The sequence below is a fragment of the Lynx canadensis genome, chromosome A2, assembly GCF_007474595.2.
Source record: "Lynx canadensis isolate LIC74 chromosome A2, mLynCan4.pri.v2, whole genome shotgun sequence".
NCBI classification, from domain to species: domain Eukaryota; kingdom Metazoa; phylum Chordata; class Mammalia; order Carnivora; family Felidae; genus Lynx; species Lynx canadensis.
Window position 1 is genome coordinate 90,271,087 of NC_044304.2, and position 26,856 is coordinate 90,297,942.

A 26,856-nucleotide genomic window follows, 5' to 3' on the forward strand; every position below is an offset into this window, starting at 1 on the left:
CAAAAATGCTGCACGGACCCATCATTCTGTCCACCATGGCAATGAATCTGGCATCACACACTGAGCACAAAGTAAAGGACTGATTTTTGGATGCAGTGGTTACCACAGCATGCAAGACTTGGGATTCATGTCAAAAGTTGACCAGCTTTTCCCTGGAAAACTGATTATGCATGTCACATCTCTGATCACCTCTCTTTGGGCTGTCAGTAATTCCTTACCACTTGTGATGCCTGTTCAGGTTATGGTGTTCCTCTTTCAGTCTGATCTGTTGACTCTAGCCACACCACTATGGCCTTTGAAAACAATCTTATTAATGTTTGTGGCTTTATGAATCACTTCCAGTCTAAAATGATGCCCTTTTTATCACCAAAGCTACCCGAATATGGGCTGAGAGTACAGGTGTTCAGTGGACGTTCGACACTTCATACTGTTGAAAAATATCATTGACCATTAGAAGGGCCTTCTCAAAAATCAAATCAAAAGATTTCTGACTCTATCTCCCTCACCTCCTCCTAGTCCACACATTTAATAAGATCGTTCAGTTACTAAACATGGCTATCCCCAGAAAGGGATAATCTCCTCTTGGCTGTGTCACACATAATTATCAGTAAGAAAGTTGAGGTTATATGCACTTATATAAGGTTATATACACTTATAAAAAAATCCAGGTTTCTACCCTGACCACTCCTGGACATGATGTGTCCTTTTTACTCAAAAGCCACTCCCAGAATAGCTGGTAGTAAACCCCACCAGAAGGGAGTCTAGGAGATTCAAATATAATTCTAGTTTAGCCATCTGTATTGTTTTACTGGACTGTCAATAACCCTAGACCGAAAGAATACCAATCACTTCGCTGACTACACAGCTTATCAAGACCTCCTACCACAGCCCACATGGACAAGGGTAGAGGACACACTGGGTCTTCATCATAAGTTTTTTTTAATGCCTTTGTCCCTCTTGCACTTGAATGTTCTGGAGCATAGGTCTGGGTGCCAATAATGGGATAAGTAGAAATAAGGTGAAGTTTTAGCTGAAATGGGAAAAACTGATTTTGTGGCAGTGGAAGAAGATTAACAATGTAGTCTGATAATGAGGTGCCTGAGAAGGAGATACTTTAGACCCTGAGAGGTATGAACGATGGAAGGATGTTAATGATCATTTGTTTTTCAGAGCCACTCTGTCACCTTTTATAAAGGACAATGCCTTAGTGTTCCTCTCTCAAACCTAGGAGTCTCAAAGACTCCTAGGTCTACCATGCCCATCAGATGCTCTAACCATAATTCCTCTTCAACTTACTGAGAAGTCGATCCGAAGTAGCACAGGGAATGGCCCCAGCTTCTGCCCCCAAAACATCAACACTACCATTCCTATTGCCATTGCTCAGTCATTCCTTGGAGTGAAGAAGTACCACCTAGTTTGCAGCACGGGCAAACAGGAAAAGTTGGAATGACTGCCCTCAAGCAGTCTCCTCAAAGACAATGAAGAGACAGAATTACTTGAAGTGAATGGGGAACCTTAAGGTTTACTAGCCAGCAAGGAGCTTGCAGGCACCATCAGTCTGAGTTGCTTAACTAATATAAGGTCCTATTTGGTATCTCCAACAACTGTAAACACTATTTTCTTTCCAAAGGCACTACATGTACCTTCAGGACTGTTCTTCTCGTGCAGAATCCAGGTATTAATTTCTCTCCTAAAAACATGGTGGCTTGATTTGTACCCTAGGAATGGTTCTAAGTGGTCTTAATTCAATTATTTGTGGAAATAGCCCCAATATATCATTAACCCTTAAACAATTCCAAGGATTTTCAAAATGAGACTACTGTTGGTTATTTAGAGGTATCTGAAGGGATAACTGATGTTACTCACCTTCACCCTAAAGGCAGGTATTCAATTAGAAAAGGTGGTATGAAATTTGTCTCTGACTTTAGCTGAAATAATGAATGACACTATCTCAGCCTCTGATGACATTCATGTCAACATCAACTCACTATTCAAACACTATTATGGATGATATAATTGACCTAAACGTCACCCTTCAGGGCCAAGACAAAGTCTGTGAAGTCCCTCATACATTCTGTGGTGTCTGGATTGTCATCATCCTAGATCAAAAAGATAGTAACCACTTGGTTGAATATACTACTCACCAAGTTCCTCTGCCATGATATGTAGACAAAAGTGGGAGCTTTATTGGATCCTGCAAATTTTTGAAAACGTCTGTGACTCTCTTCCACATGAATCTTATGGAAGAAAGATCCCGGTGCCAATGGAAAGATCGCAGGCTGAGCGGAAAGGTCAATAGAGGGACTTAAAGAGAAAGCTGCCTGGCTTTCTAAGGTGGACCCTCATGGTTTATGTGATTTAATCAGCTAGTTGAATCTGGGACCCTGGGTGTATGTTTGAAGCTAACAATGAAGGTTCATCTCATCTTGCTGTCTGGTGTCCTAAGAGTAGTAGCTTTATTTAAATGCTATATGCAGTAAAGTGACCAGATTGAAACCCAGCCTTGGTCAATAATCAGATTAAACAGAGTGGTGGATACAGTGCTATATTAATGGGAAAACTGATCAGGAGCCAAGATGGTATAGAAATGAGGTTTGGAGGGGCACCTGGGTGGCTGTCGATGAAGCATCTGACTTTGGCTCAGGACATGATTTCACAGTTAGTGAGTTTGAGCCCAGTGTCGGGCTCTGTGCTGACAGCTCAGAGCTTGGAGCCTGCTTCAGATTCTGTGTCTCCATCTCTCTCTGCCCCTCCCCCACTCATGCTTGCTCTCTGTCTGTCTCTCTCTCTCTCAAAAATAAACATTATAAAAATTTTAAAGGAAAAGAAATGAGGTTTGGATATTTTGGGGAGACAATTCTCCATGGTTCTTTTGGATTTCTTTACATCTTATGAGCAAGGCAGTGGTTTCTCTTTATTCAAGATTATCTCTTTAAGGATCTTGGTATAGAAAGCAGCCTTGGAAGTTAAAGATACTATATTTTTCCAGAGCAGATGTCAGGAAATAGTGTCTCCCTCTGGATCAATGAACACACATACTACCTGTCTAGAATAATAACAATAATAACTCTCTTTAGAGCAAAGAATAGGCATGCTACCTGCACATTCTAAAATAGCCAAGTAGCCAAAGCTTAGACTTGCTTTGCTGTAATGCAAGCCATTGAGTGTGCAAGGGACATTTGTTCCTGTTCACATAGCCCTGAGAAAAGTAGGATTTGGGGAACTGGTATAAATTCTGACACCCTGGCTAATGCTCCTGCTGTGAGTGCTGAGCAGTCCTTTGTCTCTGACCAGGAGCTTCATGTCTTCTAAACTGGCCAAGAAACAGTGGCAGGCTTATTTGATTTTTTTTGCAAGCAGGGCAACATCTCATCTCTTAATACTAACTGTACATTTGTTATCCCATAGCAATAGCATCCTTCTTAAGGTACCACATTGAAAAAAAAAAAAAAGTTAATCATTAGCAGAAAGTAAAAATGGCTCATTTTATTTTTAAATGATACCTTGTAATATATTTACATACTTAAATGAGAGTAAAAGGAAATAGTTATTAAAACATTCTCAATAAATGTAATCTTTTGTCACTTGTCCTTCCTGCTGAAAATTATTTGAAACACATTTTCTTTCCTCTATTTCATTCTATCTTTAATGCTGAGGGGGTAAACTGCTAACTTCTCCTATTTTAGGTCAATGGTAAAGAATGTCAATAAAATGTGTTTACAAGAAACATTTAAGGCTTAATAATGTTAATCTGTTTGGACACAGTAATCATTTCAAACCTGACAAATGTGATGGCCTCTGATAAGGTACCTTTAATACCTCAACAGTTTATATAACTTTGGCCTTTTCAATGTGAAAACGCCTTGTGACCAAATTTTTTTTAAAAAGTAAGATCTTTAATTAACCTAAGACTTTTAAAATTAGAAAAGAATACATTATCTTTGTGAAAATCCAAAAAGTACAAAAATACACCATTTCAAAACTTAAAGATTCCAATTTGTTTAAGACTCCCAAAAAGCAGCCACTGTTAATAGTTTGATATGGAAAGACTAACTTAAATGAATATTTAATTACTGTGATCGTCTATGTTTTGTTTTACTTTACTTATCTTGGACCTATTAGCAGATATGTCAATCTTCACAGCTGCACAGTTGTATAGTATTCCATTACTTTGTATATGGAAATTCCTTATCTACTCCTTATTCATGGTGTGTAAGGTTGTTTCTGCTTTGTTAGCCAGAAAAAAAACAATGCTGCAGTGAATATTCTTATGTTTATATCCTGGTGTACTTCTAGTGGTATTTCTGTTGGATAACCAACCATGGAGACAGAGCCAGACCAAATGACAGGGTTGTATGAATGCTACTACTAGGTTAATAAGCCCCTCATCAATAAATGCACAGTCATACCAGCTTACAATTCTGCTCTCACCTTTGTTGCCAAGGATTTGAGTTTTCCCAGTAGTGACTGTTTATTGGAATATACAACTTCTTCCTCATTATCTTCTCCTTCCATGATAGCACAACTGTCTGCAGCTGGGAGTTCACACTCCTTTGAGTTAGTTGTCATCACTAACTTGGAATATTTGTACTCCAGTCTAAGTAGTGATAAATAAAGTGGCTGATTAATATAAATTAATACTCATTTTAGGTGGTCATAAACCAGCTCATTAAATGCTCTTGTAGTATAGTTGCTCTACTGCTAACAAATTTCCCTCGCCTATAGCTAAAGCACTATGTGTTCTCATTTACCTACCATCCATGCACAAATCTTTTCCAGGATTTCAGAGAATAATGAGAATAATGGCAGTACAGTTAAAATTATCAATTAACTCACATTGATTAAACTGTCCAATTATGAAGAACTTTTGAAAAACAGAGAGAAACCTTGACATCTGAATGCATTTTCTTAATGTATAAATATTTGGAAGCTAACTCACTATATAATTTTCCAAAGTTTAGTTCATACGCATGAAAATACCATAGGTAAGTGATTTGGTCTTTATTGTTTCTCTATACAACTCATTCCTTTCTATTTACTACCTTATAACAGATCAATATACATTCAGAAACTAGACTCAATATTCAACTCTAGATTCTTGGAGTATTGGAGTAAACAGAGGTCATATCTGCCTATAAACTTGGTCTATTTCTTTGCAAGTATCTTTCCACAAGAAACTGAAAAAGAAAACAGTGGAGCAAGAAGACACAATGTTGTCATGAAAAGAAAAATAGAGGCAGAGAGAGACAACTTGACTTCTGATGTCAGCTCTGCTCCCATCTACCTGAGCAAACCAGAGCCTCCATTGCTCTCTGTTTTATACAGATAGGCCTAATTTAATAACCTCTAACATTCTATAATCTATTACCAGAATAATAATCATTTCCATTTCTTTTCTTAAAGGCCTTTCCTGTAACTCCTTCACTAGGAGAAAGTTCTTGTCTCTCTGAAAGAAACTACTGGATGTAACCATAATTAGGTCTACATTTTTCACAAGAAATCCTTCAGTTCTTACATGGTCACTCCAATGAGGTTACTTACTTCCGATTCTTTTTCCAGAAGTAGCAAGTTAGAGCCACCAGCAAAACCGCAGTGAAAGCTCCCACACCTGCTCCCACTTTCAGCCAAAAGTCAACGGTTTCGCAGGTTGACAACTTTTTCTCAGGCAAAGAAATTCCTTTAATGCACCATTTAGGTTCATTCCATACATACAAGGTTTCCTTTAAAAACACACATAGACAGATGACATGTGAAATGAGATTCAGAAGAAGGGTTCTGCTCTTTATTCATAGTAAGCATAGAGGATCATTCAGCACTCAGCTAGTAGAAGCTTCCGAAAGAGAAGAAAGACAGGGAATGAATAAGAAAATAATGAACAAAAATACAACAAAACCAAATAAAAACATGGGTCACCAGATCAGAAGGCTGGGTACATGTTGAGGAGGTTGAATAAAAATGACTCTATGTGGACACAGTATTTGTGCTTTTTTCCTCAAACTTCTTATGATCCCTGACTTCTGAGTCATCTTTTTAAATGACAACTTAGGTTGTCTAATACAGGTAACTGGAACGGGTTTCATCCACCTATGATGTTAGTCCAGTTCCTCCAACAAGCGTCTCCCCTGAGAAAAAGAGCAAATTCAGGACCCAGGACATGTAGGCGTACCAGGACTGGCAGGCTTTGGTGACTGGTGTTGGGGGAGTCACACAGACTACCCCCTTCTTTCCCATGCATTATTCTGGGTCACCTCCCACAGTAGGCCCTTATTCTTATCCTCCCAAAGTAGACGACTCAATGTTGTTAGGGCAATGTTTTTCAAACTGCAACTTGCAACTGACTAGTGAATAACAAAATCAATATACTTAATAGCAATCAGGAATTTCCTTATGAATAGATCAGATAACACTAACTAGAGCCAAAATTAGAATACAGTGCATGCTTCCTTTTATACTTCAACGAATACAATGACCAGCAGCAACTTGCATGATGATTATATTCATTGACATTAAATGACATAGAACACTCAATTTTTTGACCATTGTGTCTGACTGAATATTCTGGTATTTGATGGTCACTTGAACAACACCCTAACAGAAGGATAACACCATGATGTGTAATTTTATTGTACATGCACACAGGTTTCTGCAATTAGACACAAAGAACAGGAGAACCATATTTACTTTAAGGAAAAGTTTCAACCAAGTTCTGGATAAAAATTCTCAGCATGTTTTTTAGAAAGGACATTAGTAATCGAAATTTTTTTTTACTGCATGACAACTGTAACATTTTCATTAAATTTAATGTAAATAAACTACATTTCAAAGGGGTCACATTATTTTTATAAGAATGATGAGGTGAGAAACGAGGGGCATGTTCGATCAAATTCAAATGCTGCATCTCTAAGTGTAAATAATGACAATAAAAAGAAAGCTGTTAACTCTGGTCAGCCAATGATGACTTCATTGGAAATACATTCTAACAAAAATTTTTGCCAGTGAAAATGCTAAAGCTCTAATGTCTAATGATATAGTTTTATAGCCGAAATGTTAAAATTTCAAATTAAAAAGATCTTTGTAAACCCAGAATACTTAACTTTTCAATAAACTCCTCAAATTGTTAAAGAAAAAAAAAAAAGATGAAGCTACTGGCACAATTCCTCAGTCATCTGTAACTATTAATTAGAATGCCTTATCCCTTCATTCGGTCACGTCATTGGCAGAGGAGAAAATGGCTGACACTGCAGCTGAAAAAATTTGTTCTTCCAGCATGCTGGGATATTTTGTGAACAGACTGAGATAAATTTGATGATAAACTTAAAAATATCCCTCTTAGTGATAACACAGTATCTCTTCAAATCTTTACTACTGCATGACATTTGGAAGCAATGCTTACTAGATACTGAGAAGCTGGTATAGATTTCTAAGATCCAATCTGATAAGAGCATTTCTTCCCCGAGTTGTGCCACTCTCAGAGTTTACGACAGCTCTAAGTGGGTACTTGCTGCAGTGTGTAAATGTAACTTCATACACATCTGGATTCAATATATTTACAGAATTGGGAACATATGCTCTCCGTCAATACAGAGTGAAAAACTGCAAAGGATGGAGTGGGAAATGGGACAGAAACACAGTCCAATTATTAAAAACTGAAACGATACCCACAGCACTAGTTTGCAATCACTGTTTTTTTCTATCATAAGGCTGTTGCCACCCAAAGAAATCCACCCTTGCTCATGAACATGCCGTAGTACCTGCCCCCTTACCTGCAGCTTCACTTTCTGGGGGTTCACTTGGGAAGCAGATGACCCTCCTGATAGATCATCAGAAGGTCAATACTAGCCGAACAGTACATCATGATGCCTACGTCATCCACCTCACTTCATCTCATCACCCAGGCATTTTATCATCTCACCTCATCACAAGGAGGGGGAGCTTAGTGCGGTAAGATATTGTGAGAGAGAGACCACATTCACTTAATGTTTATTACCGCAGATTGTTACCTCTAACTGTGCCTAATTTATAAATTAAACTTAATCATAGGTATGTATGTACGTATGTATAAGGAAAAGCAAGGTATATATATATATAGTGTTCGGTACCATCCACGGTTTCAGGCATTCACAGGGCGGTTGGGTACATATCCCTCATGGGGGAAGGCGGGACTACCATAACGGAAAACAGGGAAAGCTGTCATTATATAAAGCTCACTGAATGGCAGACTTTTTAAAATATTTTATTTAGAGACTGGCAGTAAATACCCACTTCCTGTGTCATATCCATTTGTTTTACTGTCTCAATGGAATACACTAAGGTGCATGAGCTTAAGTGTGGCATTTATATTTTTCTAACTGAAGCCCGATCTCCTATGGCAAATATTTTCAAACTTGACATCTAACAGAAAGGTGTATTTAACCAATTTTGCAATTTCTCAAGTTACATTTGAAATTTGGGGAGGGAAATTATATATTTCAATATGATTAACACATGAAAGTGTTCCAAAAGTTTATTTTTAGGACAAAAACAAATATCTAAAAACAACTTGCAACTTGTGTTCGTAACATTCTTATAGCATGCTGAACAGTTTTTTTTTTTTTTTTAAATAAGGAAAGTTTGAATGAAATTAGAGAAACTGTTGTAATCTCATGGTCTTAAACTTCTAATCATTACTTTCTGGAAGAGAAATGTTGAATATTAAAGAATATTTAGAAAAGAGGTCATCCGACTTTTCAAAGCCCTGGAGTTGAACTTGGTGGCAAAAGAAGGGAATGCATTTGTTTTTTATTTATTCTTTAAAAAATAAGTGTATCAGGGCGCCTGGTGGCTCAGTCAGTTGAGTGTCCGACTTTGGCTCAGGTCATGATCTCACAGTCTGTGAGTTCGAGCCCTGCGTCGGGGCTGTCTGTGCTGACAGCTCAGAGCCTGGATGGAGCCTGCTTCAGATTCTGTGTCTCCCTCTCTCTCTGCCCCTTCCCTGCTCATGCTCTGTGTCTCTCTGACACAAAAATAAATAAAAATGTTAAAAAATTTTTTTAAATAAGTGTATCAATTTTTGAGAAATGGTAAAAAAGAATTTCCACTGTGAGACATAAAAAGTGTATTATCATTATTATGAGGACTATAAAGAAACCATTTTTTTTTTGTAAGCTAAGAATTTTCATCCTTGACCCACTTAAAAATGTTAAAAAGAAACTGGCTGAACAGTGTACTAGATGCATGAGCAGCATGGTCTCTGTGTGCTCCAAACTGGAATGAGCTATCCAGAGGCAAGCACACTTGATGAATTAGATAAAACATTCCTAATTTTTGTTTTAGTGTTGCCCATTTGGGAACTTTTCCTGTTCTGTATTAAATTATTTGATGAAAACACATTTTATATTAACTTTACGCTTAGACTTTATCATAAAATATGAAAATAGGTACTGTCCCATGAAATTTAATTTCATTTTTAGGCATATTGCTAAGTGTCTGAGTTGGTGTTTGTGTACTACATTTGCTGTACAATGTATTTCTTACTACAGGTTCACTTCCTAAATTAAAGTTAGAAAAATCCCTAGAGGGGAACACTAGTGCTACTAATACTCTGAATGCAGGAGATTAGGTAGAGCATTCTGATTTCTTCCTGCACTCCTGCCCCCCCGACCAGCCAGTGACAAGCTCCTCTACATGTTCCTGGACCACACAGCGCTCGCTCCTTGATCCCATTGTGCAGTGAGCACTCCAGCATGCTCCCCACTCCAGGTGACCTGAGCAACAGCCCTAGCCCATCTGCGTTCCAGATTTTCAGAAATCCTATCAGAATCTGATTCTCTGATGCCAATTCCCCAATAAGGTTACCACCCCCAGTAGTGATTTAATATCATTTGTGCATTTTCATTGTTAGTTCAATAGACTTCAGACAGGTTGAAGGGGTAAGTCATCTTGAAGGAAGAAAAGCTTGTGTTTTTCATATGGCACTACTCAAAGCTAGTGCAGTGAAATAAGCATGCTCAAACACTACTAGCAGAAGCGCAAAATGATACAACCAGATCACGTTAGTAATATGTATCAAGAACCTTAAAAATGTCCATTGCCTTAGATCCAATTAATCTCTTCTTATGATAAATTCTAAGGAAAGAATCAAATTTCCAACTAGGGTGTTCCTTACAGAGTTATTTACAAAAATACTGTTTTCAATTTTTCTCAAATGTCCATCGGGGGTTTTATTAAATCCCAAATTATCTCTATAATAGAATATTTGTCAGTCACTAAAAATCATGTTTTCAAAAAATTTAACGACAAGAGAAATATATTAAATGGAAAAAGGAAATAAAAAATATAGAGTGGAGAATCCCAACTTTATTTTAAAAAACACATAAGCAAAGATATGATTGCACAGAAAATACAGAGTAGGATCTTGATTTTATTATATGTGTACATGCTTTATTTACTCTTTAGATATGCTTCTTGTAGTGAATCACTTATATCACCCATGTCTTAATTATACCTATAACTGCATTATATAAATCAAAAATTCGTTTAATGATATCTTTGTAAACCAGATAAACACCATAGCCTACAACTCCTTTGCACGATTTATTTTTCCCAATGCCACTGCATACCTTCAGCTACCCCAGCATATGGGAGTTTACCTACTAAATTTGATTTTAAATGCATATTAATGCAACATTAAGTTAACTATAAGCTTTAGCCATGGTTTTGAACCTGAGTTTCTAGGATCTGAGTGATGCCAGACTTGTCTATTTTTCTTCAATCACATAGCTCTGTGTAGGTAGATTTGACACTTACCTGAAATCCTCTCTTACAGGCTCCCTCAATCTCATGGAAGTCATGTTCTGTGCACAGAGGGCAAGCTTCGGCACTCTCCCACAGAAAATAGAATGTACACCCATCACAGGTGCCTGCTGGGCACTTGCTGAAATAAAAAATGAAATGACAGCTCTTACATTCAGCCAAGTCCAATAAACATTTGAGTGCCTACTGCATACTGGAAAGCAATGTGTGGGTGCAAAACCACAACTCCACACCTATTAGGATAGCTACAATCAAAAAGACAGGTAATAACGAGTTGCAAAAATGTTAAGAAATTAGAACCTATATACACTGCTAATGGGACTGTAAAGAGAGACAAGTGCTTTGTAATAAGGTGGCAGTTCTGCAGACCATTACAAACAGTTACCACATGATCCAGTAATTACGCTTCTAGATAAAAATCCAAGAGAAATAAAAACGTTTATCCACACAAAAACCTGTACGTGAATGTTCATACGTGCATTATTCTTAACAGCCCAAAGGTGGAAACAACTCAAATGTCCTTCAGCAGATGAAGAGATAAACAAATGTGATATTACCATTCTATGGGAAATTACTTGGCCATAAAAAGGAATGCAGAAGTAATACATGCCCCAACTTGGATGAACCTCAAAAATATACTAAGTAAAAGAAGCCTATCAAAAATTCTATGTATTTGGGGCACTTGAGTGGCTCAGTAGGTTAAGCGTCCAACTCTTAATTTCGGCTCAGGTCATGATCTCACTGTTCATTAGTTCAAGCCCTTCCTTGAGCCCCACATCAGGTTCTGTGCTGACCATGTGGAGCCTGCTTGAGAGTCTCTCTTTTCCTCTCTCTGTCCCTCTCCTGCTTGCTCTGTCTCAAAATAAATAAGCTTTAAAAAAATTCTATATATTAAATGATGTTATTTTTATAAAAGTCCAAAATAAGAAAATCCACAGCAACAGTAAGTTAGTGGTAAGCTTGGAGTATGGAAGGGAGCTAAGGTAAAGAGAAGCAATAGCCAAAGGGTATAGGTCTTTTTAAGGTGATGAAAAAGCTCTAAAAATGACGATAGTGATGGCTACATATATCTATGAGTATACTAATAACCACTGGCTTGCCTGTTTTAAATGGGCAAACTGTATGGCACGGGAATTTTGTCTCTCTAAAGCTACTTTTTTTTTAATTTAAAGGAGAGACAGATATAATGACAAAAAAGTTCTGGGAGAACTTGTGGTGGAAGGCATGCCTAAGACAAGTCTAGAATATCCAATAGGAGGTAGCCAGAAGAGAAAGGAAGAAAGTAAAGGAATGCCTGCCAGAGGGATGAAATGGTAGACGGATTGGAAGGGAATTCCAAGCTGGTCATGATCACAATGGCTTCAAGAGCAGGACAGTGCGTGGGCACAAGGCATACAGGCAAGAACTAGGTGGTGGATGGAGGTGCCATTTCTGTTTGAAGTAATGTGTTTAGGCAAAGGTTTCAGGGAAAAGAATGATGAACTGGACCATGGTCTCGACAGTGCAGTGGGGTGGGCGGGGCGGGGGGAAGGCGGGGGGGGGGGGGGACATGAAAACAAAACAACCTGAAGTGAAAAGACAAACAAAACAACTACCAGATCGACACACAGCTGAAGGATGGAAATGACTGTGCACTCCTGGTTTGCCTCAGCCAGACGATGACTTCTTTCAAGAGGCAGTTACTGTCACCACCCGGTGATGACGCAGGGGCCTTAGACACAGGTGCAGGATCGCACTGAACCAACCACCAGGCAGGGCTGGAATGGAGACTTTTTGAAACTGCTTGCTGGTGGGTGGGCCTATTATATCAGTTTGCCTCCTTCCTTTTAGGGACAGATAAACACAGCATGGATAAAATTAAACTGCTTTTACTGTGTAGAGAATCCTTATTGACTGAAGCAGGAAGTTATGTGGAAAGGTTCTGGTGGGAATGGCTGTTTTGTTCATCAATTAATTAAAATGGGGAGAACACTATTCCCTTCATTTGTCTACTATACTTCCCTTAAATTAAGTGTGCAAATTCAGGGCAGTGCCCTGAAAACCTCCTTTAGACCTTTGTTGCTGCTGAGTACAGGTGTCCTGAAACACCTAGGGCAAAAGATAGACACACAATCATAGGGAGAACCCCAAAACACCCCTTCTTAAGTTTTAACTTCAGATGCCTTTCTGATGATAGGCAGTCCAAAACTGTAATTTTTGGTCTACCAGCGAAGTAAAATTCCATACCCTCAGTATATATTCTCAGGGTACTCTACAATATGAACCCTGACACAGAAGTCTACAGTGCCTAAAAATGGACTACGTTTTTAGAGGCCTACCCTTCCAAATGCTTGCATGCTGTAGACCAAGTCAACGTGGTGAGATGTAAATAAAAGCATGATTCTGTGTAACGTGCTTCAGAAAGAGAGGCCTGGTACTATGAGAGCTAAGAACAGTGATGAAGAGGGACGCTTTGGAAAAATGGCTTAACTCTTAACTGCCTCGATTTGTTTGTAAAAGGGAGTAAAGTATATTTAGACCAAGAAACAAAAAGAGATTTAAAAAAAAAAAAAAGGTAAGTACAAGAGACGAAAATCATGCCACCTAAAAAAATGATCCCTACTTCCCATCAGTAAAACCAACTCAACATTGCACTTCTGAAAAAAATTGGGTAACCTATTAGAAATGTTTTTCAAGAACACAATTATTATTTGCATAACAATGAGCTGAAACTTTAAAGGTAATTAACTTTTTTGATCATTTAGCAAAAATTACCAAAATACTTTCCTGCTCAATTCTCTCCTTCCCAAATTATTTTGTTTTATCTTTCCCACACAGAGACATTTTCAAGGGTGGTGAGGGCTGTTTATCTTGGGCAAATAAAAGAATAAGTTTGGTAAAATTCGAGAAAAAAAACTGAACAAATGAAAAAGAAAAGGGGAAAATTAATCAAAGTTGCAAAGAGCTCTGCAGAGAAAACCTGGGTTACAGGTGTGGCTGGACTTGCAAGTGATTTTGTGTTTTTCCACAAGTGATTCGGCCCCTCCCCCATGCTGTTTCAGATCTGTAATTTATCAGAAATGAGATGTCTGTTCCACTGCCTTCACTGGGTTGTTATAAAGGACAAAATGAGAGAACAATTTGGGAAAGTTTAAAGTACTGCAAAATATAAAAGACTATTAACAATTCACATCACTCTCTATAGAACTGGGAGAAGTACAGAATTGGGGGAAAAAATCAAGACATTGATATAACTTATAAAGCTGCCATTAGGTGTCAAAATACTGCAATGATTCATTGCCTTTCCCCGGTAGACTCCACTTTTTAAAATATACTCTTAGGTTAAAAGCAGTTTAGTTTAGAATCAATTCTTCAATTCTTTGAACCCAACGAATCATTTACAATGTGGAACATCCAAATTTGATTCTTTGTTATAAACGTTAAGTTCCACAGTTGAATCAGCCCTTCCCTGTGAAATGACAAGGATGTAGGAAGCAGTACTAATTTCAATAGTGCTTATATATAAAAGGAAAGTAGGAAAAAAAAAACATGCAAGAGTATATATATTTTTTACTTCTACTAAGAACAAAAAGCAAGTAGTAAGATAGACAAACACTTTAATGCCAAATATGTGAAACCTTTTTCCCTTTGATGACCTGTGCCACCACCATCTCTACCCCCTACCCCCTGGCCTTGTAAAGGTGTCACTAATTGTGCTTCTTTTATAATTTTTGATCCACAAGATCACCATAGAGACCAGAGAGTAGATGTCTAAAGAGCCAGTACATAATCCTGGAGAGCTGGGGTATGCAAGGCTAGAATTCCACAAGATGACCCCAGGGCTGTGAACTCTAGGTAGAGAAACCACCATCAACACAAAGGATAACCAGGTGCATCCTAATTTGGTTTTACTGTTAAACGAGGAAGACTTTCCAGTTTCCTTATTTTGCTCTGGAACTGCCTTACCACTGAGGATAGCACTGGCCGTGTGTAAGAATTCAGATGAATCTTTTTTTTTAAGTAAGTGATGTCTTGGATTCTAAATTGGATACATTTTCTGGGGGTAAAGCGGACTGAGCTATGAGTTATTAGCGTCCCCTAAATGAATCATCTTACCTAAAGCAGGGTCTACTTGATTCATCTACTAATTCATGGACAGTAATCTTAATTTCTTATGAACTATTACAACCCAATACTCAAACTATTGCTAATTGTTTAGACAGTTGATAAAGCAGTGTAAACTTGTTTTTGCCTGAACTTTATGCAAACTCCAAAGTTAAAATAAATTCATGTACGGTGTAAGTATGTTTCTATCCCTTCTACAGTGGGTCTCAGGAGACCGGGGGGAAAGGCCATAGTCTTATATGCCTAGAACTTTTCTCATTTGGTGTCAGAGCACTAATGTTACTCAGACGCTTTCATGTGAGGCTTTTCTGGGTTTCTTGGGGTTCCCCTATCTCAGAGTTCACAGACGGGCATCGTCTGGCATAGGAGATGCTGACTAGCTGCCAGTAACTCCCTTCGGCTTTGGCTTCTGAGAAAGCTCAACCTTTTCTGCTAAGAATGCCAATGGGCAGAAAGCCTTCTTGTGTGGGGTCCATAAAATGGCTTTGGATCTTGCTCCAATTTTGTTTGCCCTGAGGCTGAAGAGTATAAATCACTTATGACTGAGTTTGAACATAAGATTTTTTGACCTATACCTCTTAGATCCAGGGATATAAAATTCTACCAGTCTCCTGCAAAAACCGCCCTTTTTACAGATTCCCCCCGAGGTTAATTACCAAAAGCCAGAATCTGATCAAGATCTGTACAAACTACATTAGCTGACACTCCCCAGTCCCTTTTACCTCCAGGCTCTGCAAAATCTGTCAAACTTTTGTCATCCTTATTTCAAAATGGATCCTTAACTTTATGACTGTTTCATGACATTTTTATGTCATGTCTTAAGATTACTCATTAGTGCTGAAGCATATAATTTTAACAATTCTGTATTAGAATTTTCCATTTCTTAATCATAATGGGTTTTTACTTGTTGCTTATAGTGCTTTTATATGCCTCCTCATTTTCATTGTTCTAAGGACATATTTGGCTTTAAAATTTTAAATTCTATTGCCTTTTAAATTTAACTTGTGCAGATTTAGATATCTATTATCTGTCCATAAACAGTTCAGAGGAAAAAGAAAACAAGGAACTCCGTTAACTAATCATTATCCTCTGGCTCCTACCAACTCAAAATGGATAGACATCCTGGCTTCAACAGAACTCCCCCAAAACCAAAGAAGATACTACATTAGTGTCCTATAGGTCCAAAGACTTTGACAGAGAAACTCTCAATCAGAGCCTGTGGAATAAAGCCTTGGTACATTCAACCTCTGAACGCTTTCAGGACAGATCTCTGAAGCATCCCTTTTGTGAGATATAATATTCTCAGAGGCTATGCTTTCTTTCTTTCTTTTTTTTTTTTTTTTAATGAGCAACAGCCCCTCTCCACTTGGCCCTGAGACACCCACTAGCTTGACTCCATTTCTGAGACTGAGGCTACACTTAAAACTGAAGATGAACTTGGATTTTGAAGGAGGTTTTGGCAAAATACTTTTAGACTGATTTATGAACCACCCAAGGAGTTAAATATAGTTATAAGTTGAGGGAAAGAGAAAGAGAGAGCACGATGTTTTCCTCTAACTCATACCATTACTAAAGATGACCTTGTTGGAGGGAGGATGACTCATTTTAAACAAGGCACCAATAACTTGCAGATCAAATGAATTATCCCCCAGATAAATGTGATATTTGTCCCTCTGCCTAGTGTGCTTCTTTGCAAATCTCTATCTGTGAAGAACTGGAGGGAAAAAACAGCAAGATGAAAACATGATGGTAAGAACAGAACGAGACACAGTCAGGACAACATTCCATCCTGAATGTGCCAACACAGTTATACAGCCTGGGTCCTCAGTGTTTCCTACTGTGTGAAATGAATGGGTCTGACTGAGGGATCTCTAAGGTGCTATGACATCTCCATTATCAGAGTAAAAATGATTCCTTTTTCCCATTTTCTAATAATGCGTTTTCAAAACCTTTCCATAATAGAAATTTCTCACATATTTGAAAGAACTCTTCAGACACAATGCTGGGTCCAAAGTTTTCCTAATGAAAGAAGAACTTCCAAGTTTTCCAACCACCTCCGATCATGACTGGAGGCTGGCAAAGTTTCTTAGGCAGAGGCTGGAGGGGGATCTATTCAGGGATATCAGCAGTCTACTTTGTTACAAATTCGTTTGCTGGCCAAGATACAAACTGCACCAGATAATCCCAAAGTCCAGCCTGGCTCTCAGATTGCATCTGCCACAGACATCATGCTGCTAAATTTTTATCTAAAATGTCTCACACCTTCCAGACACTTTGTAGAATTAGAAACCAACTGCATTTGCCAGACCAAACAGACAGGTTGTAATTTTCCAATTGCAGATTAGTAGGCAGCCCTGATAATTTGCTGTTCCCTCTAAACTTCAGATGAGATACATAGAGAATACACATTGCCCCTTTTCTCCTGCCCCACGACTCTGTTAAGACATTCCCATTTTCCCAGGTCACCAAGATACAGAGCCCCAACCAACATCACTACTACTAAAGTCTCCTTTCCTGGTTTGCCAAGATTCTTGGCCAAGAGAGGAGAATTCCCGGGGGTGGCATCCCTTCCAAATTGCCAAAGTCTGCTTTCTGAGATTTTTTTGGTTACAGCATATGAGATTGTTCGAGGCAAGTGCCTGGTTAGCACCTTCCTCTCTTATGGAGATCTTAAACCTCCCCAAAGAAAACTGCAAAGTAAATCCGCTTCAAAAGTAGCGTAAGAAACTGGGCTCTGTTAACAATTCCTTACTGTTAGTAGGAAATCTTTATTCAGCCCCACAGCTAAAAAAAATTCTAATTATTTCAGGACAAGCTGCTGTTTCTCATGTTCTGATCCCAGAGCTCCCCCTTGTGCCCTAATGGGAAACTGATTCAAGAAAGAACTAAAACACACTTAGATTGTTAGGTTCAAGCAGTTCCCTAGAGCAATGGTCCTCAAACCTCGATGTGCATGACAATTATATACAAAGTCTTATCAAATATGGGTGAATGATTACCCTTTAGACTAAGGTATTTTAAATTAGCTTTTCAGAAAATTAAAATGCAGAACAAAGTTTGAGAATTTGTCTCAGTGGGTTAAGATTAGTAGTTCCTAAATTTTAATATGCTTAGGAATTGTCTTGCAGGTTTTCTTTTAGGATTTTGTTTTTAAGTAGTCTGTACACCCAGTGGGGAGCTCTAACTCAAAACTCCTAGATCAAGAGTCGCACGCTCCTCCATTTGAGCCAGCCAGACTCCCAGAACTGTTTTGTGTTTAAAAAATATATATTCCTATGCTCAACACTCAAGATATTCTTTATGTTTTTGGAAAGATCCAGAAATTGATTTTTAAAAGAAACCCCAAGGTATTCTGCCATGAGTGATCTTGAGAAACCCTGGCAAAGACAGTTATATTCCTGAAGTAGAATAAACTACTACAGGTTAAAGGAAAAACTACTTTTCCCCTCCCCACAAGAAAAAACTCAGTTTCTAAGTGCCATAATTTAACATCAGGAAACTTTTTTTTTTTTTTACCTTAAAACATCAGAACCCACCTTGGGAGAGTTAGAGTGGATATATTTTCTCATGGACAGATCTAATCTTTGGTAATATTATCTGCTTGGATGAGACACTTGGAGAGGCTTTGGAAGCCATCCAGGTAGACTCCTAGAGGCTAGACTCTGAGAGGTTCATTGCTAAGTCCAAGGAAGGACGTTATAAGTGCTACCATTAATAGAACAAGCATCTTAGCTCAAAGCTATTTGGGGGGATATCAGGGAATAATTAAAGAAACTCTAAACACACCTTCTCATAAACAAAGGGTGGTTTGCTGCCTTGACTCTAGCTTGGATGCTGGCATAGGGATCCTCCACCAAATGATGCCCTTGAGCATCAGGCTCCCTCTGTCTCTTACACTGATGTCTAGTAACTTTTATTATGTTCTCCTCTGATCATATACTTCTCTCACCTTGAAAAGGTGAAAAGAAAAATTAATTCCTAGATCTATGAGAACCAGAGAAACACAGTTGGTTAAGAGGTGAATACGAATGTCCTTTTGTGCCCCAAAGTAAACCCACAATATTGATACCCCTGGAAATACTTTTAAGATGTCGAACCAATGCTCAGACCACTGATTTCCAATACTGATGTCCTGATATGCGTAAGCACAATAGCTTAATATCTCTCAATGGTTACTGCGAAACTATCAAAAACAAAACTAAGTCAGTCATTTTCTTTTAAATAAAATTTAATATAAAATTTTATTTAAAAGAAAATTATATATGTATATGTGTGTGTGTATATATATACACACACACATATATATTTATGTTAACTTGAGAAATACGTTCAAGTCGAACTATGATAAAGGTACTTTAATCCAACAAATATTAGAAATAAACAATCTACATACAGAACAATGAATAACTGCAAAAAACAAAAATCAGCAGACATGTAAGTGTCACTCACACCATGAAAGCATTATTTAAGTTGACAGTTCTGAGTCCATGAAATTGCCCATTTTCTCCTAGTGTTTCTACCCAATATGGACTGTAGAAGTCGAATCTAGACTGTGGAGAGCTACTGCCTCAACTCCAGCAAGTCAAATGAACTGTATTATATATTCTATAGATCAGATTCTACCTTGGTGATTCTGCCACTATTAATCAGAAAACGGAGGGGCTGGAAATGGATCATACAAATTATCCACCCTGGCCCCTATTCTCTCACAGAGAAAGAGACCATGATTCAGAGGTTCAATTACTTCAATCTAGATCACCCAGGTGGTTCATTGTTGATCAAGAACTATAAGCCAGGTTATATATAATCCAGCTCTTAAGGAAATTGTGACTAAACAGTAAGAATAAATACAAGGATGCAAACACTGTAATTATATGTTGAAATAATTTTCAAGACAATTAAGCAAACAGGAGGCGAATATGTCTTTGAGGAGACTGGGATGTACTGAGATTTGTGAGGACTTGTTCCTCTTAAGAGACACACAGCATATCCCTATAATAAAAACCTACATATTCTTCTGTTCTCTTTCTGCTTTGCATTCATAGGGACCATGTTTTAAAATAGTTAAGATTCTGGGGAGTTTTGATTCCTCACAATAAATACAAATGTGAAACAATCACATAGAAATAAGAATACCTGGGGACTGAAATCACTCCTGCTCCTGGTTTAGTAGGATTGCACCTCATTTTCACAGCAGTTGATCGGCCATTAACACAAGATGTTGTAGTTGTAGAAGACCTATTGAAAGGCAAATGTCATTCCACAGAACAGACATGACATAGATCACCAAGACATAAATATCCTGTGTAGAACTACTTCTATACTCTATGAAACAATGAAAAAGAAAAATATGTCCAAGTTCACTAATTGAGAATTTTAATACAAACTGGGCTCATTTGCTTTCACTGCCAATGAAGAGCTGACTACTTTCTCAGCTAAAGTGATAAGCTATCATCAAGGTGTTTAGCAAAGTTACTATAATTATAATCAAAGTCACAATCAAAAAAATTTTTTAAAGGGAAGAGAAGCCATGTCTACTTTTGCTGTTATTAAGATGTGTGAATTACAAATACTGTCTAGACAATGAAGTAGAGTCTCTTTATTGCCTAATTTAAAATAATATATATAACAGAAAAAAGACATCTATCTGAACTTTAACACTTGCAAAATATTTCATGTTTCCTACTTTATACTCAGTCTTCCATTTACAAACTAATCACTGATTACCTGTTAAGTATAAGCTACGACTCTAGGCACCCTGAAGAGACATTCTTTTGATTAAAATTGTCAAGGTAAGCAGCATCTTCACTTACTTATAAAAGAAATGCACATCTGGTATTTGGCTAGGTGGAAGTGGAAACATATCTTCTTTTATATTAATATTTTGCAATGTAGTTTCAACTGTCACTCCTAGATAACAATAAAAAAAAAGCTATTAAGCAATACAGGAAAATTAGGTTTATTTAGTTTCTGTGTAAATGAATAGAAAACAGCTTCACTTTGATACTGTCATTTGACCAGAAATATCGTATTAAATTAATGTGTTCATGGTAAGACCAAGAACCTTACGAAGCTCTATAGAGTAAAAAATAAAACAATCTACTCCCTAGCTCTGTTATTTTGTTTAAGTCACTTCACTTCCCTGGGTGTTATGTCCTAATTTGTAAAATTCAAGAAGTAATTGAGATAATCTCTAAAGCCCCTTCCAGCTCTGACATTTCAACGTTTTTTTTTTTTTTAATTTTTTTTAATTTTTGGGACAGAGAGAGACAAAGCATGAACGGGCGAGGGGCAGAGAGAGAGGGAGACACAGAAATCGGAAACAGGCTCCAGGCTCTGAGCCATCAGCCCAGAGCCCCACGCGGGGCTCGAACTCACGGACCGCGAGATCGTGACCTGGCTGAAGTCGGACGCTTAACCGACTGCGCCACCCAGGCGCCCCGAGCTCTGACATTTCAATAACCTAACAATATAAAAAGTTAGTTTTTGTAGAACAAGCTGGGTTATTTTGCTAATACAGCTTTCAACTCAGTATAGATATACTTGAGAAAACAAAAAATTTTGTGCCCTAATAATTTCCAGAAAATAACTCCAAAACTTGTTTAATCTAAAAGTCAGGCATTTTTCTCATTCCTGGTAGGCAAAATGAGAGCAGAGCCAAAATGCAAGCAATAACAGCAACCTCTCCTTCAGATGAGGAGTTCTGATGCTGAGCACAAGCTTGGTGACTGACCTTGGTGCTGAAAATTAAAGCTCAATTCCTCTGGAGTCTATAGCAATGGTCCTCAAATCTGCTGTATGTTAGAATCACCTATGAAGCTTGTTAGATTGATATGTTGTTAAATGTTTTATCACCATACCAGAGGTTCTAATGAACTGGATCCCTAAAAATAACTGAGAGGTCATTCTTCAAACTTTCCTATACCTTCCAGTCCACAAAGACAGAAGAAACAGGTAGGGAATAAAACTTGGCACATTCACCATTGCTAAGTGTCACCGGCTTACTTCTCATACAAGAAAATATTATGAAAACTGGTGGTAAATATTATGATTTAGATTTATACATTACTTTTTTTACTATTATTTTGTTTATAGTTTTGGTTTCCAAACTTATTTTGCTTCTTAAATTCCTAGAGAACTTGATGAAAGGCACAGACTCTCAAAAAACATCTTATCACATATGAGTTAATATGTAAACTCAGAAGATACTTGTACTCACTTAGATGGATCAATAGATCTCAATTGTAGGAGCTTTTTAACCATGTTACAAAGGGATTAGAATTACCTATAGCCTCCATCATCTATGGCAAATACCAACACAATGACAAGTTATCAGTACTATAATTTTAGAATAACTGCATGCATGCATATAGGAATGAAATGAAGCTTACCTAAAAATGTATCTGCCAGAATGATGGACTGTGATGATAAGGCTGCTCGGAAACCCTTACTCTCAGAGGGAATAATAGTTGACTGGCATACATATGCTCCTACCAAATTCGTGTAATCATCTGACCCTGCCACCATTTCCTTTACTGTAAAGTCTGTTATATTGTTGGTACAAAGAGCCATCTTCTTCCCCTAGGAAAACAAAGTCATCAAGAGGTTTTACTGAACAGTCATTCTCTAAAGTGGATCTCAAGAGAGCTAATGACTCTAGTAGAGCAGTGGCTCTCTCCTCACTGCAGAGATTCTGCTTTCAATAAAAGGAAGTGGGGCCCAGGCACCAGCATTTAAAAAAAAAAAAAAAAAAGCTCTTGAGGAATTCCAACGTCTAACCAGGGTTGAGAGTCATGTAAGTTATAATGAATATATACACTCAATACTACACTGCTCATCCAACTACAAGCATCATTTATGCTGATGAAAGCCATCTAATTTAAGGAACTAAAATCATCTATGAAACCGTTGATTCATAAGATAGCAATGCATTCAAAGAGACCAGATAACTCTGACTGAAGGTTTTAATTCCAAAGGAGAAGACTTGCTCTTCCTTCTCCTTTACCGGCCTATTGTGGCAGAAAGGAAATGTGAAGGCTGAAGAAGAAAGCATAAAAGCCATATTGGAGCAAAATCATAGGAACCCCGCCTAAGTTCTTAATAGTTGGCCACTACATGTGTCTTTACTCAATGACATGTACCTACTCAACTACACAGTAAGTTGAAGAGAATACAGAGATTTACTTTTTTAATCATTTAATCAGTTGGAATATATAAAGTTAAAAGGCTATTTAAATATACTATAGTCTCACTGCAAATGACCATAGCTTTCTCTACAATTTCTATGAAGGAATATATAAGGGGGAAAAGGACATGATTTTACTGATCTTAGATGTAAAGTAAGCACACATGAACATAAAGAAAAGAATACAGATTTATCTTTCTTAATGCAGCTAACAATCCAAACTTAAAAAATTTTCTCCCTCTACCAAGCCTTCTCACACTACAGGTACAATATACTTTTACTAAGCTTAAATTAAATGGCTGAAGCCAAGAAGATGAAAACAATGGAAAAGATGAGAGAGAAACTACTGAGGAAAGAAAGAGGTAAACTACAATAAAAGGAATGAGGACAAAAAGGAAAGAAAGAGGACAGAAAAGAAGAGAGGAGAGATGGAAGGAAAGACAGTGGTAACACAGGCACAAGAACAAAAAAAAGCATAATATAATGTGTAACTAATCTCATTCACTGCTCCACTCAGTATTCAACATAACAGGTATTTAATATTTGTTTATTTGTCAAATGAACTGAGTAACTAAGCAATAAAGTGTGTTTGATCTCTCCCTGTAAAATCAGGACAGGACAAACACTATACCAAATAAATTTACAGATCTTTTTGTCTGAAAACATCTGTGGTCATCAGATCTCTTTTTGTTTCCTTTGCACAAAGTGTGGCACAGCATCTCATAATGAAGACCACTGGAGATGCCAAAGTTAATATGGAAAGAAACATGGAGGAAATGCCTTATTACATTTTCATCATTGCTAATGGTGTATACATATACATACTCTCTCCTACCCCAACCTCATAGATCTATAAAAATACTGGGCATATAGTCCTGTAATTCTTCCCATTACCAGCATTAATTGAGGTTCTGCTTCTTCCCATAGAAAAATAAGATCCCATTATTTATTAGCAGACACTACCTGATCAAGCGACATTTGTCTCCTGCTTACCTCCTTTTTTATTGTTGAATAAACTTCCTCTTGGAAGTCTTTTTCTTTTAAAACAGACGGCATAAAGAACAGTAAAACTTTCCCAAACCAAAACTGCCAGACTGAAAAATAGGTGGGATTGACAAGCCTGACCCATTTTTACAAAAAATGAAAGATGCTTCAAGTACCTACACCATAACTCCAAGCTTTGGGCTTCAGTTGGCTAGATAAGTGCCTTGATGAATGCAGAACCAGACAAGGTTGGCCCTGCTGGAGAAAGCTGCCAGCCAGCCTGCTAGGAGGCAACACAGAATTTAAGCAATCACAGCTCAGTTTCTGACATTTGATTGTTAGTTCCCATAGAGATTTTATTGGGCCATCAACACAGAAAATATCAACTCAGGCAAAGCCGAAATACAGCTCCATCTCACTTTGACAGCCAGAACTCACCTCATGCCCACATAAACTAATATTGAAGAAATGGAAGTATTTTGTTCCTTTGGAAGTAAAGCTGGGTCCATTCATTAACGAGCCCACGCTGCTGAGGTTGCTGAAGTCATAGTGCAAACTCTGATTTTCTTTTTCATGGTGGAAAAAGCAGTCACTATAGCAAACTGAGTGGTCCTTTGATTAGAGATTAAGAAATTAAAAAATATACAGCACAAAAGAAAATATTAGCTGCTATGAACAATGTGTTTCCAAAAAGTTCTATGTTTGAAACTCTTTCAGTAATTTTGTCCTAGTTATATTTTACCATACGAATATAGAGAATTTCCAAACACTAATTAGATTTTCCTCGGTAGAGTTCAGGAAAATCAGCATTTCTTAAAAGTAAGAGTGAAGTTACTCCAAAACTAGTTTCTTGTATTAAGGTATTTTAATAAACAGCCACAAGTCCCTGTTACACCAGTGTCAACATACAGGAAAACTACTTTCTCTTTCACCCAAAAATGCCATCAACCTTTGCCTTAAAATGTTCTAAGATACACTTGTTCATATATTTCTATGTCCCACCTACAGAGGTAGTTTACTTGCTCTACCTTAACAGAAGACACAAAATATCAATTTTAATATTTTTGGAAGGCATTCTTATTTGAGTGCTTTCCTTACTATTTTATGCCCCCAGGAATTAGGACCTTCATGGCACATATTAAGTGCTTAAGAAATGTTAAGGGCAGAAAACACACACACAAAAATGAAAAAGCCATTTCTAAATATAGCTAGCAACTTTGTAGTTGCCGGAGAAATATTAAAGGGAACTTCTGAGTTTCTTTATGAAGGTGTGTCTTCCCGGGAACAACTGAAATGCACACTCACTTACCTGAGTGCTTCTACTCCCAGGCCCACATGGAATACAAGCCTCCTTGCCATAGACTTGATGTATGGACAGGTAGGTGTCAGGTGGACACTCCTTGCACTGGTTGGTTTCTTTCTCAATGTAGTGGCCTGGGGGGCAGGGGACACACGATGAGCCCGACTGTTCAGAACCGAGGGCACAGGCACGGCATGAGGACGCCACCCCATCAACTGCATTAGTGGCAGTGATAGAATAAATCTTCACCATGTCATTGATGAACCGTCTATTCTAAAAAGAGAGCAGAAAGTAATGACTTCTGCCTTGGGGCTGAGTTGTAAAACCAGAGTGTTTTGTGTTGATATCACCAAAGAACCAAGCAGAGTGTTCCAGCCGAACAGTTTATCAGTGACAATGGATTAATATTATTTCTTCTCAGTTCTTCTAAAAAACAACCTTCGATCTTAACACTAGAAGCTAATTTCCTCAGTAATCGAGTTCCAGGAGTTTAGCCACAATCACTACAAGATCTGTCATAACTGGTACAAACTCAAGCACGTTTATAAGCTTTACATCTGGATGAACTGGTATGGTTTAACAGTGGAACAACTTTATCTCCCATACTTGTTTATTCGGATATTAGCCTAAAAGTAATGATACCATAGGATGTTTGCAGTGTGGCAAGTGGAAAAGCTTTGGACAAGGGAGTAGTCTTGGAAGACCAGGACTCTGGTCCTCACCCAAACACTGTGTAATACTGATGCCATCACACCACCCCTTTGGGACTCTCTCTCCCTCTCTAGTCCTTTCCCTAGCCTATGACTGATTTCCACCAAAAAGATGCATAGTAGAGAGCAAAACCTGGCCCTGACTATACTTTTCCTTCTTCTGACACTGCATCAAAGAAGATCTAGTTCCCACCAGGCAACGGGCACCACTTTATCAGTAGACAGCAATGCTAACCGAGACAACTTAATGTTTGTTTCTTGTCTGGGGAAAAGAAAAAAGTCAAGGAAGTATTCCATAGCACATTCATGCCCCACATTATGGTAATCCAAACACTGGTCAAGAACAATTAGAGTCAAGTAACATCTGGGAATGGGTTCCCTGATGAAAGTCTGAAGAGAAAAGAGAAAATGTTCTGCATTTGCTACCACAGCTTTAAGTGGTTTACTTTGTTTTCACCTTGGATAGTCACGTCTATGGAGATCCACAAAAATAACAGTCCTGCTCCTATTGAAACATACAATGGAATTAACGTACGGGAGAATTAAGGTCTACTCTAGCAGGGAAAGTAAAAGAGAATAAATAATTCTGTGTGTTAACCCACTCATGTGTAATACACACTCTCCAGGCTGTAAAAGGAGACACAACTACAAGGAAATAATAAACTAACACCAGTTGATGGCTCCTGGACAAATGTCAGATCATTCAGAAAAAGAGGAAGACGGTCACCAGCCTTCTCAAAGTCTCAGAAAGCTTTAACAATATGTTTTTAAATAACTACAAA

At 37.9% G+C, this 26,856-nt stretch overlaps 1 protein-coding gene across 1 annotated transcript in view; it reads right to left on the reverse strand.

Annotated features, from left to right (window-relative positions):
* ELAPOR2 (endosome-lysosome associated apoptosis and autophagy regulator family member 2) overlaps positions 1–26,856 on the reverse strand; it is a 174,096-nt gene that overhangs the window by 7,927 nt on the left and 139,313 nt on the right. Inside the window, exons 14-21 of the mRNA XM_030307869.1 lie at positions 25,374–25,637; positions 24,503–24,676; positions 22,287–22,476; positions 20,709–20,805; positions 20,032–20,133; positions 10,786–10,912; positions 5,542–5,720; positions 4,432–4,597 (exon numbers count right to left, since the gene is read on the reverse strand). Coding sequence (XP_030163729.1) covers positions 4,432–4,597; positions 5,542–5,720; positions 10,786–10,912; positions 20,032–20,133; positions 20,709–20,805; positions 22,287–22,476; positions 24,503–24,676; positions 25,374–25,637 — 1,299 coding nt within the window. The remainder of the gene's footprint in view (positions 1–4,431; positions 4,598–5,541; positions 5,721–10,785; positions 10,913–20,031; positions 20,134–20,708; positions 20,806–22,286; positions 22,477–24,502; positions 24,677–25,373; positions 25,638–26,856) is intronic.